The following is a 16,493-nucleotide window of genomic DNA, read 5'->3' as shown; positions in this document are numbered from 1 at the left end:
TTCCTGTTCCACCCAGGTAGACTACAATCCAATGTACATAGAATCCTCCAATTTAAAGTCACCTTTTCCTCCTCAGACCTTTTCTCTCCTCATCCATCCATGTCATCTCATACAGGACCTTCTTTCCAAACTCGCTTAGCCTCCTGTTTAGGGTGCCCATTTCCAAATTTCCAAAAAGGAGGACATGGTCGTAGGTTACCATATATTATATCTTCCCTTTCAGTACATTCATCACCTGTACCACCTCCTCCAAACCCTTCCCACAGTATTCAAACCCCCACTATCCCCATCAGCCCACCATCCCTCCCATTGTTCCACCAATCTCCTTCTTTCAGCGGCAATCTCCACCTTCACCCTCCCCTCTTCCCACTTGGCTCTATCAGCCCCTCCCTTTGTTTTCTTCACCTATCTGTCTCCCAACTACACCCCATTTGGTTCTATTTATCCATCATCCACCCTTCATTGGTCCATCATTCATCCATTGACCCTTCACCCTCCCCTTGACTTCCCTCTCCTTAATTCTGAAACAGGTTCAATATGAAAGTTGACAGTCCATTTCCCTCCGTGGGTGTGGCCTGACCCATTGAGTTCCTCCAGCAGTGTGTTTCTTTGCTGAACAGAGAAGTCGTTTAATGAAATGAAAGAATTATAGGAATCATATGCCCTTGTGTAACCCAGGATCTGCCTGTTTAATTCAATAATCTCATTTATTCCACATTAGTTTCAGTTATTCTAAGGTGCAGTTAATTTGCAGGAAGCTAACAGTTCAGCAAATTATTGATTATTATTTCCCAAGCACAATGTATCGCATGAAAATCGCCACACTCCCTGCTTTATTCAGGGCTTGGGCATCCTCAACATGTTCCAATTATCCAAAAATGTTCACTTTGCTAATTATAGCTAACATCACACACTTCCTGTAACAGCTGAGCAGATGCTATTCATCCCTATATCAACTACAATTATAATTCTTAATAGCCTGCCTTATAGCTGACAATGCTGCTCTCCTTACAATGCACAGTGCAGGGGATAGGACTGTAATGTTTTTATCTGTAATGCCTATTCCTTCATATATGATTTTATTTTTATTTTTCCAGAAAACATTGGTGATCCATTTCCAACTCTTGATCTGCAGTGTTAAAAAATAATCAGCCAAGTCTAATATATTTTTAAACACTGAATTACCTTTATTGACATCTTCACAGAGTTATGTTTCTGCTGACAAGTGAAGTAAAAATAATATCAGAAATGCTCAGCAAATCGGCTAGATTCAGCAGTGAGAGAATCAGAGTTAACATCTCAGGCTGATGACCTTTCATCACATTGTAATTGAGTCTCTCTTTGACTTAAATTTAAATTGCCCAGCAATTATAAGTTTTCTGGTGAGAATGTTTCATGTGAATGTCAATCTCCTGCCGTAATTAGAATGAGATTGGATGATTTAAAGGCCAATCTTGGTGCTTCCTATTAAAGTTTCAGAATGAGCCACAATGCCAAACCATGTGTTATTCAAGGGCTGCTCTTGAGACTACTACAGAAAGAAAGCACAAATGAGCTACTTAGGCTACTTTTTAAAATTCCATTCATGGTAAGATGCATAGCTGCTGAGTGAAAGACTGCACTTTCCTCACAACGTTCACTTGCATTAACTTGAAGAAAAGTTTGAATGGTGATTATATCAAGTTTTAGTGGACCAGTCATCAAAAAAAATCAGTAATACTTAAAATTGCAGTGCAAATGTGTAAATAAAATACATGCTCTAAGTATCCACAAGCTTCATGAGTGCTTCCAGTGCATGCAAGAACAAATTTTATTTCCAATTGCAAATGTGTAATTCTCCAGCTGAGAACTCACTTACCAAAATAGTCCAATGCATAACATACTTTTCACTCAGGGTGGTGGGCATATGAAATGAGCTGCCAGATAAAGTGTTAGAAACAGATGGGAGGAGCTTGGAGCGATATGGGCCTAATGCAGGCAAGTGGGAGGGTATGTTGTGTGGCATCCATAAGCTGGGCCACTGGGCCTGTTTCCATGCTGTAAGACTCCACAACTGTAATCACTGAGATTTGAATGTAATGTTCACATTCAATTTATGGAGGTCCATTGCCAAAATCTATTCTGCTGGAGGTATTAATAATAGCAAGTAGAATATTCAGGTCATTATAATAAGGATTATCCTAACAATATTGCAACTCCACTTCATGTTACGGCATAATTAAAATCCCTTCTTCAAGATACCCTAACTTCCGATGGGAACTAAAGTATTCTCCCAATTATTGCTCAACAATGTTTGTGCGGAGACCTTGAAACCAATTTGATGTGAGGACCAGATCACAGAACATAAGATGAAAGGGTTTAAATTTCATTGTATTTACTCTTAGAGATCATTTTCCTTTTAAGAGTAAATTCATGAATAGCTTGTTGTTTGAAAGTTTTTTTTGCTGTTCTGAATAATAATTATTCCTAGTAATTATTTCCCACTACCAGTGAAAAGGAACGCGTTAAAATTAGTCGCATATTCAGCCCATATTATAAAGCAATCAGTCTGTATGGAACATAGGACATATGCATACACAATTATATTCTCATTGAAACTTCCTTAGTGCTAAATAAGATGCAAATGGAACATAGTCCAGAAGCCTTGGAACTGAAATGCTAAGAATGAGTATGTGCCACATATTCATTGACATGAATTGTGCATCTCAGGTAACAGTTTTTTTTAACGTGTTCCTTCTCCTTTCAGAGAAACAGCTAACAGCTACCAACTGCCTTGGAATCCTAGCCATGGCAGAAGCCATGCATTGTAATGAACTACACAACATGGCAAAAGCCTACGCACTGCAAAATTTTCCAGAAGTTACAGCCCAAGATGAAGTTCTGAATATTTCAAAGGATGATCTTATAGCTTTTCTCTCTAACGACAGCCTGAACACAAAGACTGAAGAACTTGTTTATGAGGCTGTAATTAAATGGATTAAGAAGGATCCATTGAACCGAACACAGGTACACTTTTTGAACTATAAAGTGGTCAATATTTTTCTATCCAACAGCATTTTTTTTTGCCGTCTCAAAATCTAATTGGAGATCATTCCATGATTGCACTTTCCTTCAAATGAATCTTTTATCATCTTTAAATATCTCCTTCTTAAGGGTCTCCCCGTACTTCCTGAAGGCCTGTGGCTGGAGTAAAATTTAAATGGCCTGTAAAGAATCCAGCAGATCACGGTCATGTGGCTTTTGCTTATATGATCTAGAATAGTGCAGCTGGTCTCTTTAAGCCCACTTGTCACTTCAGCCACAAATAATCTCATCCTTGCAATATGCTGCCCAGTTGGGTTTTACAGGAGTCACTGAATGAATGATAACTGAGGACACCTCTTGGTTAGTTGGATAATTCCAGTGTTGTACATGTAAGCTCAGTGAACACAAATCACTGATTGCATTATGATGTTAACAATCCAATCAAACTCTTGATATTTGGTCTGCCATATGAGGAGAGATTAGATCAACTAGGTTTGTATTCATTAAAATGTTGATAAATGAGACTGGGTGCTGTTGGAACTTCAGACAATTAGACAGTGAGGAGATGTTTCCCCTGGTTGGAAAAGGAGATCATAGGTTACAAAGCAGTAGGCATAGTACTGAGATAGGGACAAACTCCTCATTCAGTGGGTGGTTGATTTGTGAAATTTGCTGCCACAGAGTGCTGTATAGGGTAAGTTGTGCAAATTTAACATGGAGACATAAATATTTCAACATAAAAAAAATCAAAGTTATGGAGAGAGGAAATGGAAATGGTGTTTAAATAAATGACCAGCCTTGATTGTCCTGAATGGCAGAGCAGGGTCAAAAGGCTTACTTACCTTTTTCCTTTTTATACATTGAAATAATTGTCCTGGGCTTCTGTTATCTGAACTTTGAAGAGTCTCCCATAGACCTTGAGATTATTAACAAACCTGAGTGTTGTAGTGATTGTGTTTTTCACCTTTTCCTAATATTTTCATCTTCTAATGAGTTAAACAACAAGTTATAAATGTGAAAAGTCTGGAACATCTGACCTCGCTCTGCTCTAACTTCCAGGGCTGAGATATTAAATATGATTTGCATCTTCCAAACACCCAGTAATACAAGTTAGAGAGAATAGTAGGGTTGAGAAATGAGGTAGAGCTGAATGTATTCAGAATGAAGAACTAACTCTGTGATTTGGATGATTTTGGCAAAGGGCAGCACAACAGGAGGAATGTCAATCACAGATCCTTCCAGCATTCTCCTCTCCTTCTATGCACCGAACAATCTTCCAGCTATGTTCTGCTCTCTGAGCTTATTTGAACTGAAGACTGCACCTGTTCTTAATTCTCCCTTGTACAGCCATAAAGAAATAATTGGTCAGAATTGCTCAAAATTCTCTTATTGCTCAATTATGAGTTTATATACAATCAACCCCTTTTTAACATTCACAGTTCATACTGAGATACATTGCAGGAGAGTGTCATTTAATAGAGAAAAGACAAAAACTTCAGATGTTGGAATCTTGAGAAACAGTGAGACGAGGAACTCAACAGGTCAGACAGCATCCATAGATAACAACAGCCAGTCAATATTTTGGGTTGGAACCCTCTATATGTAATTGATATTCAGATAGTTTATTATTCCTAATACCATGTTAAACTGTTTGTTGTGTGTGTTTATTGATCAGAAATACATGTTAAAATGTGCAGCATTGCTTGGCTAAAAATCAAAATCTCAGACTAACATCAATAGTAACTCGATTTTGTTTTTTTATGATCTTTATTTTGTAGGATTTAAGTAAATATTTCTCTTCAGTAATGTACTTGGTACATTCTAAACAGGAATGATAAATGAATTTTTGCCCAAAGTGATTTTCAAAGTATAGGCATTGATAGCCATTTTCACATTACAAAACTTCAGTGGTCTCAAATGCATTTTTTTTATATCCTGTAATTCCAGATTTAAGTGTGCAACTGACAGCTGATTGCCATTAATGAGTAATTCGGAGGAATTTGTTTGAAATATATTGCTATACTGTGTTGTGGCTAAATCTGAAACAGCTCCATTCAGAGTGGATAATTGTGTCAAAAATATTTCTGTAATACTGTTGAAGCCATTGATCTTACAGCTGTTCTTTGACAAAGCAATCCAACCTAATCCCACTATTCAAATTTTGACTCAGAAATGTTCATCTCTCTCCATTTTAATCCTTCACACGAAGGGTGAAGTGGATCCTCCTGAACCATTGTGGCCAGAGGCTCCATCCTCACGTGACCTTCGAAGTAAAGAAATATCACTTAATTTCCTAAGTCAACTGCTCCTTTTCCATTATTGAAAAGTAAAAACACATCACATGTTGCAAATCTGAAATAAAAGCTGAAAATGCTAAAAACACTCTGCTCATCATAACTAGGATCCTCTCTATTTCCACGACCATAAGCTTTAATAATTTCAGGACATTTGAAAACACTTGTAGCCACTGAAAATGCAGTGGTGGCTGATGAATGTGCAAGCACTTGAGTCTGAAATCTTCAGAAATCAGTACTCCATCTTGAGTACTGAGGAGGAGGATAGTCAGACTATGGTGGGCAGAGGTGTGGTGTCAACCTCTGTGGCCCAGAAAGGTAGGGATAAAAGGAAAGGGGTGATAGTCATAGGGGATTCAATGGTTAGAAAGACGGACAGAGGTTTTCGTGGACACGATAAGGATGTGACTATGCACGTTCAGCACATCCTAAAAGGGGAGGGTAAGGAGCCTGAGGTTGTGGTACATGCTGGTACCAATGATATTGGAAGGAAGTGGTCCTGCAGAATGAGTATAGGGAGTTGGGTAGGGAGCTTAAAAGGAGGACCGCTAAGGGTGTAATCTCTGGATTGTTTCCTGTGCCACGTGACAGTGAGGGCAGAAGTAGAATCAGGTGGAGGTTAAACATGTGGCTAAAGGGGTGGAGTAAGAGACAGGGTTTCAAGTTCTTGGACCACTGAGACCTTTTTTGGGGAGATGGGACCTATACCGTAAAGATGGTTTACATCTAAATCCCAGAGGGACCAGTCTCCTGGTGGGGGCATTTGCTTGGGCTGTCAGGGGAGGTTTAAACTAGTATGGTTGGGGACAGGGTCTCAAGTTAGGCAGGAGAGCAGGGAGAGGGTTTGTATGCTAAGGAAAGTGGTATATTTAAATAATTTGAGGGAGGAACAGCAGGAAGTAATAAAAATATATTGTAGTGACAAATGTGAGAATAGTAGAGAGGAGGATAGGCAGAAGGTAGGATGTAGGAGATCCCTGAGATGTATTTATTTCAATGCGAGGAGTGTAGTAAGGAAGTTGGATGAGCTAAAGGTGTGGATTGACACGGAGCATTTTGATGTTGTGGCCATAAGCGAGACGTGGTTGAAGGAGGGTTGTGACTGGCAGTTAAATATTCCAGGATTTCACTGCTTTAGATGTGACAGAGTTGGTGGAGTAAATGGGGGAGGTGTGGCATTACTTGTCAGGGAGGATATTACAGTGGTGCTGAGGCAAGATAGACTGGAGGACTCATCGAGGGAGGCAGTGTGGGTAGAACTGAAAAATAAGAAGGGTGAGGTTACTATTATAGGGGTAAATTATAGGCCTCCAAATGGGGATAGGGAACTAGAAGAGCAAATGTGCAAGGAAATAGGTGAGATGTGCAGTAGAAATAGGGTGGTGTTGGTTGGGGATTTCAATTTCCCAAACAGAGAATGGGAAACGCAGTCAGTTAGAGGGCAGGATGGCTTAGTATTTATGCATTGTGTTCAGGATTGCTTTTTGACTTTTTGACAAGCTATTTGCGTGGTCTTTCTTCAGACCATGCCAAACAAATCTGTCTGAAATCAGATGAACAGTCAATCTGATGGGTGAATGAGAAAGACCATGGACAGAATCAAAAATACGACGTCTCCATGAAGCTGGAACCACTGGCCATGGATGTCCTGTTGACATGTTGCAAACAAACGGCTTGCCGTCAGCATCGAGTAGCACATCTTTCCATTGTAGGTTGGTTATTGAGGTGTGATAAGCCTCCATCTCACCACCTTGTGCTTGGGCAGCAGCGAGAGCCACATAGTCAATACCGTGGTACATAGCTGATACCTTGAGCGCAACTGAGCGGGAAAGTGCATCAGCCTCTACATTGTCTTTTCTAGAAATGTATTATTCTGGTAGAGAACTCCAAAAAGAAGGATAACTGCCGCTGTTGTTGAGCTGACCAGGGCTCCAAGACCTTTGAAAATGCAAAGGTCAAGGGTATATGGTCTGTGAACATGGTGAAGTGTCTGTCTTCCAAAAAGTAACGTAAGTGATGGATGGACAAATATATGGCTAGGAGCTCTTTAACAAAGGTGCTGTATTTTTGCTTGGCCTCACAGAGATGGCGGCTAAAGAATGCCAATGGTTTCTATTGTCCATTGACACACTGCTGCAGAGCACCCACTATGGCCACATCAGATGCATCTGCTAGAAGGGTGGTGACTTAACAGCAACATCTGCTGTATCCATATAGTCCAAAAGCTCATTTTGGACCCTTTGGGGGTTACCAATTGTAGCCACTGAAAACGCAGTGGTCGCTGATGAATGCGAAATAATAACACATCTAGTTGCAGGTAAATCAGAACTCATTTACCCAAGTAACGTGGGTATTCTTTTAAACACTGAACCACGTGCGCCCTGTCATGACGTCCCATGCCAGTTCGCTAGACTTCTGAAAGTTGTAGTCTATCTGTAGCGCTGCTACACTCTTTGTTGTAGCCTAAATTCTCTTGTTATCATGACCCTTTAAAACTCTTTGTGTGTGGTTGAAGGGAAAAGACTGCTTTAATATGTGTCCTGAGTTGTCCTTGAACAACTTGCCTTGGTAGCGATTGTGTTCCTGCAATAATGTGAGGTGAAGAATCAAGAACAGATGAATAGGTGTAATTCATTCAGACACTGATCCTTGTACAGCACTGTATTTTAACTGGCTGATCTGCATCTTACCTCCCAACACTTGCCCTGATCCATAGCCATTAATAGTCTGCCTCACAAAATTTGATTGTGCTTCCATTTTGAATTTTCTGTTGGCTAAAATCTAACAGCCTTCTTATGAGGAGTATTTCAAATGTCCAATCCCCATTGTGTGAAGCAGTGCTTCATTTGTGGCCAAGCATAAATTTTGTATCCCTTTGTTCTGAATGCTACCATCAGGGAGAATTGACATTCTCTGATCTGGAAGGATGAATATGGAAAGGTTTTGTAATCCTATAGAAATGCAGTAAAGCAATGGTAAATGGAACATCAACTTTGAAAACACCCTATTCCAGTTTCAGATGGTTGCCAGAGAAAGTTGGTGTGGAGTCAGTGGATGAGGAATAGAACTTTTGAAGGAAAGAGAAAGAGGTGATAGCTTCTCCCTCTTCATATTTAGCTAAAAACAATTTCTTCAGATCTAGTAGTAGTTATCAAACATCCCAGTCATATAAGTAATAGAGAAACGTGGGGTTGAGAAAGATGATGATGTGATCGAGTTGAGCATCATCAAAGAATGAGGAATTGACTCCGTGGTTTTAGGTAATGTGGGAAAACGGCAGCACCACAGGAGAAATGTCTCTGGGGAGCATCAATATTTACCCTGAAAGAGGGAAGAGAGTCTGTCACAAATGTAAAATGAATAGGATCAAAATAGATCCAGCTGAGCAAAGATATTGTTAGGGGTGGGGGGGGGGGGGGTGTGTGGTGAAGGCTGCAACAGGTCATGGTGCATGCAGAGACTTTTGTAAAAAAAAACTATGATTTTGGTGATAATCTTTTCATTATTATGACAGGGGCAGATTGGGGACAGTCGAACATGAAATTCAAGGGTAGATTTGTGCTTACTTGGATTGGGAGGACATTGCATATTGAGGGACTTTCAAATAGAAAGAAAAATTGAAGATACCTGATCATTCACCATGATTGATGTTAAACAATAAAGTTCACAAATTGGAAGGAAAGGGGACAACAACCAGGTAGGGTAAACTGCCAACATAGCAGCTAGGAAGGGAGTTGAGCAGGCAACATTTTGGTGGGAATAGAGTTGAGAAAGATGGTTGAAGAATTCATGGATTACTTGAGCTCAATTGCATGAGGGGAGGGGAGCAAGAAACAAGGCAATAATGGAATTTGGGAGAAAGACAGGGTGAACCTTGGTCTTGTGGAAGGGGGGACAAAGCACCTGATTGGTTTTCTTGGTTATGGTGACAAAGAAGCAGTGGCATATCTTGGTCAAGTGGTGCCCCACCCCATTTAAAAAATAACTCACAGAAAACTGCACAAAAACCACCACCATACAACATAGCTTGTGGATACAGGTTGCTACCCTACGAAGTAATGTATTTAGTTAAAATTTTCTTCTATACTTTCAACTACTTTGTTCAGTTTGTTGTTCCATTAAATAAAACATCATTGATTATTTCTTATTTTTATGTGATGTAATGTCTAAATAAATTAATAACAATAACACCCATAAATTCACAGATTATTTATTTGACAAGGTATTAATTGGAAAATATCCATGGTTGGGCAGGCGAAGGATGTTGGCAGGGGCCATCAGGGGGGTGGCAGCTTGGGTGGGCTGCTGGTGGGGCAGTTGGTGGGCACCCAGAGCGGGCTGCTGGTGGTGCCGTCAGCAGGCAGCTGGGGTAGGCTGTGACAACCCTATAGGCCACCCAATAATGGCCTATCCCACCACCCCCCCCAGCCTCTGTCACCTCACCAGGCCATTATGGCCTTGAGGCCACTCCTTGGCGCCAATGGCCCAATGAGAAAATGACTTTTTCCCTACCCATAATCTTTCACAGAGCTGGAACTGCTCTGCATTTGCCTGGCTGGTGCTGGCACTGACAGAGCAGATCCAGCTGCATGGGAGATTATGGGTAGGGATGACAGCCATTTTTTTCCATTGATCTCGTATTGAGCCGCCGTCAGGTGCCGCATGTGTGCTGGAGCTGCCCCGAAGTGGCCCAATGAGATGCTAGGCGGAACTGGCACTCCAGGGCTACTGTACCCCTGGGATGGAGATTAATTATTGGGCTAGGGACCTAGATATTGGGTGGGAAAGGCAAGGACAATGGTGCCCACACCCCCGCAAGTGGCACCCCTGTTCTCTGCCTCACCTGCCATACCCTAGATATGCCTATGCAAAGTAGTTCAGAACTGCATCAATATTTTGTTGGATTGAGTTTAGGAAATCAGTGAAGAAAGCTAGACATTAAATATAGAATAGAGAAAAGAATCTGAGAGGTTTCTTTGCATTGCAGAGTCCTGACAAAGAGAAATGCATGATCGTGTTCAGAAGATGATTTAGGAAAGAGGAATTGAATACATTATCAGGGGAAGCGATCTGGTTACAGCAATCTCGTATTTGCTCCAATTGGCCAGGCATAGTCTACAGTTTAAAGTCTCTTCAGATTTAATGTCCATCCAAAATTAGATTTGTAATTTTTTTGTAATTCGTTGAGCTCTTGCATTTGCATGTGTCCTATTGAGTTTAATTTTGCGCTGCCACACAAACAATGTAATTGAAGTTGGCTGATATTTTCAAAACACTGCATTTTCACTATGTATCCATCTCCCATGTGTTTAGTCTCTCTATAATGTCAGACACGAGCAAAAAGGTCACATGCATATTTTACAATTTCCTTCAGTGACAAATGCCTTGATAATAGGAAGTATTTTCTTTTCAGCATGTGTCGGAGCTGTTGGCTGTGGTCCGTCTGCCCTTTATCCATCCAAGCTATTTGCTAAACGTTGTTGACAATGAGGAATTGATCAAGTCCTCAGAGGCTTGCCGAGACTTGGTAAATGAAGCAAAACGCTATCACATGTTGCCACATGCACGGCAGGAGATGCAGACACCTCGAACACGGCCAAGGCTATCTGCAGGTAGGATCTAATGTAGTGAGGTTTGCTGCATTATTCCTTACATTGTAAATGAACTGCAGTAGAGTTTTAACTGGTGGCAAGTACAATATATGGAATGAAGGATAATGTGTAGAATAAACAGTACAGTCAAACCACTGATATCTGCAATTCAAGCAACGAGCAGCCTCAAGCAACCAGCAAAAAAATCAAGGAAAATAAATTATAAAAATTAAAATAAATAATAGATAAAGAATATGCAAGTTTAAAATTGTAAAAGTAAATGTTCTCTGAAGTAACACATAAGCCCTTGGTGAAGATGGGTGAAAATATTCAGCCTGTGCAGTGCCTTGGTCATGCTTTGCTTGTCACAGGTGTTTGAATAAAGTTTGAATACGATTGTGTTTGAATAAAATGGTGTCACCCAGGATGCAGAGCTGCTAGATGCTGTTCGCCGTTGTGGTGTCTTTCTTAAAGTATCTCCTTATCTCTGCTTAGTAAATAAGAGTCAGCCGAGTTAGTGGCATTATCTATAAACTCTGGGAGGGGGTGGCTAATTATCTATATTTATTTTTCCTCTTTTGGGCAGCGCCCTGGAGGGGGAGGAACCTGCAGATGCATCGCCAGTTAAATGTTTTCAAAGAACATGACTGAAAATAAAGTTAAATGTTTTAAGGTTTATCTATTCACGCAAATGAAGTTTGTTCAGTGAAAGTTCAGTAATAGTATTTTTGTCTTTTTAAACTGTTTATTTAACGCAGGTGCATTAGTAAGGTATTATAAAAGTCAGTCTCAAGCAACTGAAAAATACACTTACCAGGCATCTACCAATCCCCTTAGGTGCTGGATACCAGGTGTTTCACTGTATTTGGAAGGTGAATAAACTCCACAACTCCCTTTTAAAATCTATTATAGGCACAAATATTCATGTTTTCAATTAGAACACATATTAGCAAATTATTGGTTGTTATTTATGAAAATTATTGTTTAACAATGTGTAGTCATCCTTAAACTAATATCACTCCTGCAAATAAAAACTCACCAACAAACAATTTATCCAAATGAAAGGCAAAGGCACCTATTGCAGATTAACAATTATCATTATTCCATCATGTTAAAGTCATGCATGCAGGAAAGGTAGAAAGGGCACTGAGTAAACTCTGTGTGGGAGATGTCAAGATCCAACAAAATACCTGATAGCATCACAGTAATTGAGTTGGTCAAAATTCAAGAGATAGAGTAATGATGATAGAATCACCACAAGGAAAAATTATACAAGAACCTGTTTGAAATGCAACCAAGCGTGACCACATTTGATAGATAATCACCACATAGCCCTTGTGGTTGTTCACCATTTGTGACCTCTTCATCCATATGTAAAGGGTGTACCTAAAAATACAGTGAAGGACTATGTGCATGTAAATAGCAGAAGAGCTATAGTATAGCTGGCATATAATTTTACATGCCTCTGATCAAAGCTCTTCAATCATTATGTGCCTTCTCTCAAATGGTAATAGATGAACAAGCAATGGGAAGGGAGGCTGTAAGGAGATAGGATAAGGCTTAAGTGGGCAAAGTGCAGTACTGGCAAAAGACCGACAGGTTACATTTGAGCAGATGATACAAGGATAGGTGGAGGGGCAAATAGTGGTGAGGAAACAGGTTGTGGAGACAGTAGATTAGGAGAATGGGCAATGAAGTAACAAATGAAATACAATGTTAGAATATGTACAGTCATGCACTTTGGCAGAAGGTGTAAAAGAGCAGACTATTATTTGGATGAGCAGAAAATTAAAAATTCGGAAGTTCAAAGTGACTTGGAAGTTCTTGTGCTAAAGGTTAACCTACAGGTTGAGTCGGTGCTAAAGAAGGCGAATGCAGTGTTGGCATTCATATCTAAAGGAATAGGATACAAGAGCAGGGAGGTGATGTTGAAGTTTTATAAGACACGAGTGAGGCCTCACTTGGAGGACAGGGTATAGTTTTTGGTTCTTTATTTAAGAATGTGCTGGCATGAGAGAGAGTTCAGAGAAGATTCACAAGAATGATTCCTGGAATGAAAGGATTAGTTTATGAGGAATGTTTGATGGCACTTCGTCTGTATTACTTAAAGTTCATAAGAATGATGGGCGACCTCATCAAAACATCTCAAATGTTGAAAAGCCTGGATGGAGTAGATGTGGCAAAATTCTTTCATGTGGTACAGGAGCCTAGGACAAGAAAGCACAACTTCAGGATCAAAGGCCCCCATTTTAAACAGAGGAATTTCTTTAGCCAGAGAGTGATGAACCTCTAGAATTTGCTACCACATGTGCATGTGGAATTCGAGTTGTTGAGTGTATTTAAGGCAGAGATTGACAGATATCTGAATAGTCAAAGTATTAAAGGTTATGGGAAGAAGTCTGAGTGGAAGAATTAATCAGCTTATGGTGGAGTGTCAGAGTGGATTTAATACTTGTGCTCTTATATGTTTGGCAATGACCATCACCAAAAACAAAGGAATCTCATCAACTGCGCTTGACATTCAACAGAATGATTGTCACCTAGTCTCCTGCCATCAACATCCTTGAAATTATCAGTGACCAGAATCTCAAACTGAACCAATAACCTAAGGACTATGGCTATAAGAGCAAAGCAAGAGACTCATTATTCTGCAGTATATGTCTTCATGAAACTTTTTTTCCCATCTACAGGGCACTTCAGGAGTATAATGAAATGTTTTACTCTTTCCCAGTGAGTGATGCACCAATAATATTGCTTTAGGACAAAGCAACTCATTTGTCTGACACTGTATTCACTATCCTAAACATTCTTTCATTCCTCACCTTGAAAATTGCATCAATCATAGACATTCAAGCTGCAATGCAGCAACTCACCAAAACTCTTCAAGGGCACTTCTCAAGCCTGCAACCTCTAACCCAAAGGCAGCATACACATAAGACCATCGCCATTTACAAATGGTACATAATTTTCTGTGGAAAGTTAACTGGTTGATCAAAATATTGCACTGTAGTGAGTTATGAGCAAGCGCAGTGAAGAGACTGAGAAAACAGGCTGTGAGCTCAAATACCACAACTGGTTTATTTTGAATTCTGCACTGCCAGCTTTAAGCCCGTCCTGGGTCCCGCCCCTAACATCCCGATGATACAAGCACATATACAACCTTCTGGTCTGGAGCAGAAGAGACGGTCCTGCGAAGCCATCCTTGCCGCAGCTGCCCCGCTGACCGTGCGTGACAAGCGGGGCTGGTTCACTGCTTCAAACATGTGCATCACCACAAAGCCCCCTCCCCCAAGAATAGACACTGATGGTCTCAAGATACATTTAGGGTGAGGTGTTCTGTTTAGGCAACTGACCTCTGTACACTGATGGAGGAACCTGTACTGGGTGGGTCAAGTCCAAATGAGCTGGTTTTAACCAATCCAGCATGAATAACTCTTTCTTGCCCCCAAAGTCAAGGGTGAATGTCGAAGTGTTCATGTGTAGCACTCTGTATGGACCTTCATAAGGTCACTGAAGGGAAGTCCTGTGCATGCCCCTGCGCACGAATATATATTCATGCCCGGGGGATAGTTGCAGGGTGGTTGACCATGTCATGATGGTGGGGGTGGTGCAATAGAGCCCAGTTTGTCATGCAGCCATTCGAGGAGGGTGGCGGTGTCTGTGTCAGTATCTTGACTTTTTGCTTGACCCGATACTGTGATGATCTCTCCATAGACTAATTCAGCACAGGAGGCCTCGAGGTCATCCTTGGGCACTGTGCGAATCCCAGGGCAGTTCGTCCACCCAGTTGGGCTTCTCGAGGCATACCATCAGCGCCGATTTGAGATGGTGATGGAAGCGCTTGACTAGCCCATTATATTACAGCTGCGGATCGGGATGTCGAACTGCTGGAGTTGGTGCGATGCAGCTGGGTGCCCAGGAGTCTGGAGAGTTCTGTCCACAGGGTGGAGGTGAATTGCACCTCCCCCCCCGATCGGTTGTGATGTTTGCTGGAACCACGAAGCGGGAGACCCAGGTGGCGAGGAAAGCTCTAGCGCATGTCTCTGTGGAGGCGTCCAGAATGGGAATGGCCTCTAGCCAGCGAATGAGTCTGTCCATCACTGTAAGTAGGTAGTATGATCCCTGGGAGACTGGCAGGGGTCCAAGTATATCGAGATGTCGAACTGCTGGAGTTGGTCAAAATTCAAAAGATTAGAGTTATGGTGATAGAATCAACACAAGGAAAAATTATACAAGAAACTGTTTGAAATGCAACCAAGTGTGACCACATTAGATAGATAATGACCACATTAGATAGATAGCCCTGTGGTTGTTCACCATCTGTAACCTCTTCATGTGAAGGGTGTACCTAAAAATGCAGTAAAGGACTATGTGCATGCTAAATAGCAGAAGAGTTATACTTTAGCTGTGGGTAGGATGACGAACTGCTGGAGTTGGTGCTTGGTGTGTCACTGGACCTTGGCCATTTGGCAATCTTTGCAGTTTTTTTGCCCACTCCGTGACCTGTTTGTGCAGGCCGTGCCAAAGAAATTTTGTAGACACCAGTCATGTTTCTGTGCGGATTGAGGGGTGCGACAAACTGTGGATCATGTAGAAGATTGTTCTCCTCCATTGGGCAGGGATGAGAGGTCTGGATTGGCCAGTGGAAACGTCACAAAGGAGGGTAGTGTCATTGGCATCAAGTGGGATTGCAGTTCTGAAACTGAGTGTCTCGGAGTCATTCTGTTGTGCCCGAGCCAGATCATAGTAGTCGATGCCCTGTGACATAGTGTTGACTGTAGGCCTGGGAAGTGTGTCTGTGACCACATTGTGCTTTCCTGATAGATGTTGGATAGCAGTGGTGAATTCAGAGACATAGGATAAGTGTCTCTGTTGACGATCATACCACGGGTCAGAGGACTTTGAGAAGGGAAAAGTAAGCAGCAGTTGAGAGTAACGGATGCCCTTTGAGAAAGTAATGGAAATTTCAGATGGCCAGGTAGAAGGTGAGTAGTTTCCGGTCAAATGCACTGTATTTCAGTTCGGGTGGCAGCAGGTGTCGACTGAAAAATGCGTGGGATCTCCATGAGTCATCAACGAACTGTTCCAGCACAGCGCCCACTGCTCTGTTGAACATGTCAACTGTGAGGGCCATCAGTACATCCATTTGTGGGTGTACTAACATCATTGAGTGGGCCAGGGCCTCCTTAGTCCACTCGAAAACGCTGTGAGCTTCATCAGTCTATTTGAGCTCCTTCGATGAGCCTGCCATAATCTTGGCTGTCACAGGGATGAACTTGTTGTAGAAATTTACCATGCCCACGAACTCCTGCAGGCCCTTTAGTGTTGTCGGTCTGGCGAAGCGTTGAATGGCATCCACTTTGTCTGGTAAAGGGGTGACGCCACCTGTAGTAATTTTGTGGTCCAGAAAGTCTATTTCCGTGAGGCCGAATTGGCACTTCTCCAGGTTAACGGTGAGGCCAAACTGTCCAAAGTGAGTAAAAAGCTGGCAGAGATGTGTTATGCGCTCCACAGGTGAGTTGCTGGCTACCAGGATGTCGTCAAGGTAGATGAAAAGGCAAATCACTACCGACCGTGTCCATGA

The 16,493-nt window shown here is 41.5% G+C and overlaps 1 protein-coding gene across 3 annotated transcripts in view; it reads left to right on the top strand.

The window, feature by feature from the left end:
• LOC138736611 (kelch-like protein 29) overlaps window positions 1-16,493 on the top strand; it is a 483,106-nt gene that overhangs the window by 403,719 nt on the left and 62,894 nt on the right. For all 3 annotated transcript variants that reach the window (XM_069886405.1, XM_069886406.1, XM_069886404.1), the window contains 2 exons: window positions 2,747-3,006; window positions 10,732-10,930. In XM_069886405.1, the coding sequence (XP_069742506.1) occupies window positions 2,747-3,006; window positions 10,732-10,930 (459 nt within the window). The remainder of the gene's footprint in view (window positions 1-2,746; window positions 3,007-10,731; window positions 10,931-16,493) is intronic.

This window comes from Narcine bancroftii, chromosome 6 (genome assembly GCF_036971445.1).
Source record: "Narcine bancroftii isolate sNarBan1 chromosome 6, sNarBan1.hap1, whole genome shotgun sequence".
Taxonomy (NCBI): Eukaryota; Metazoa; Chordata; class Chondrichthyes; order Torpediniformes; family Narcinidae; genus Narcine; species Narcine bancroftii.
The sequence above is the reverse complement of the archived record's forward strand: the minus strand, read 5'-3'. Positions and strand labels throughout refer to the sequence as shown.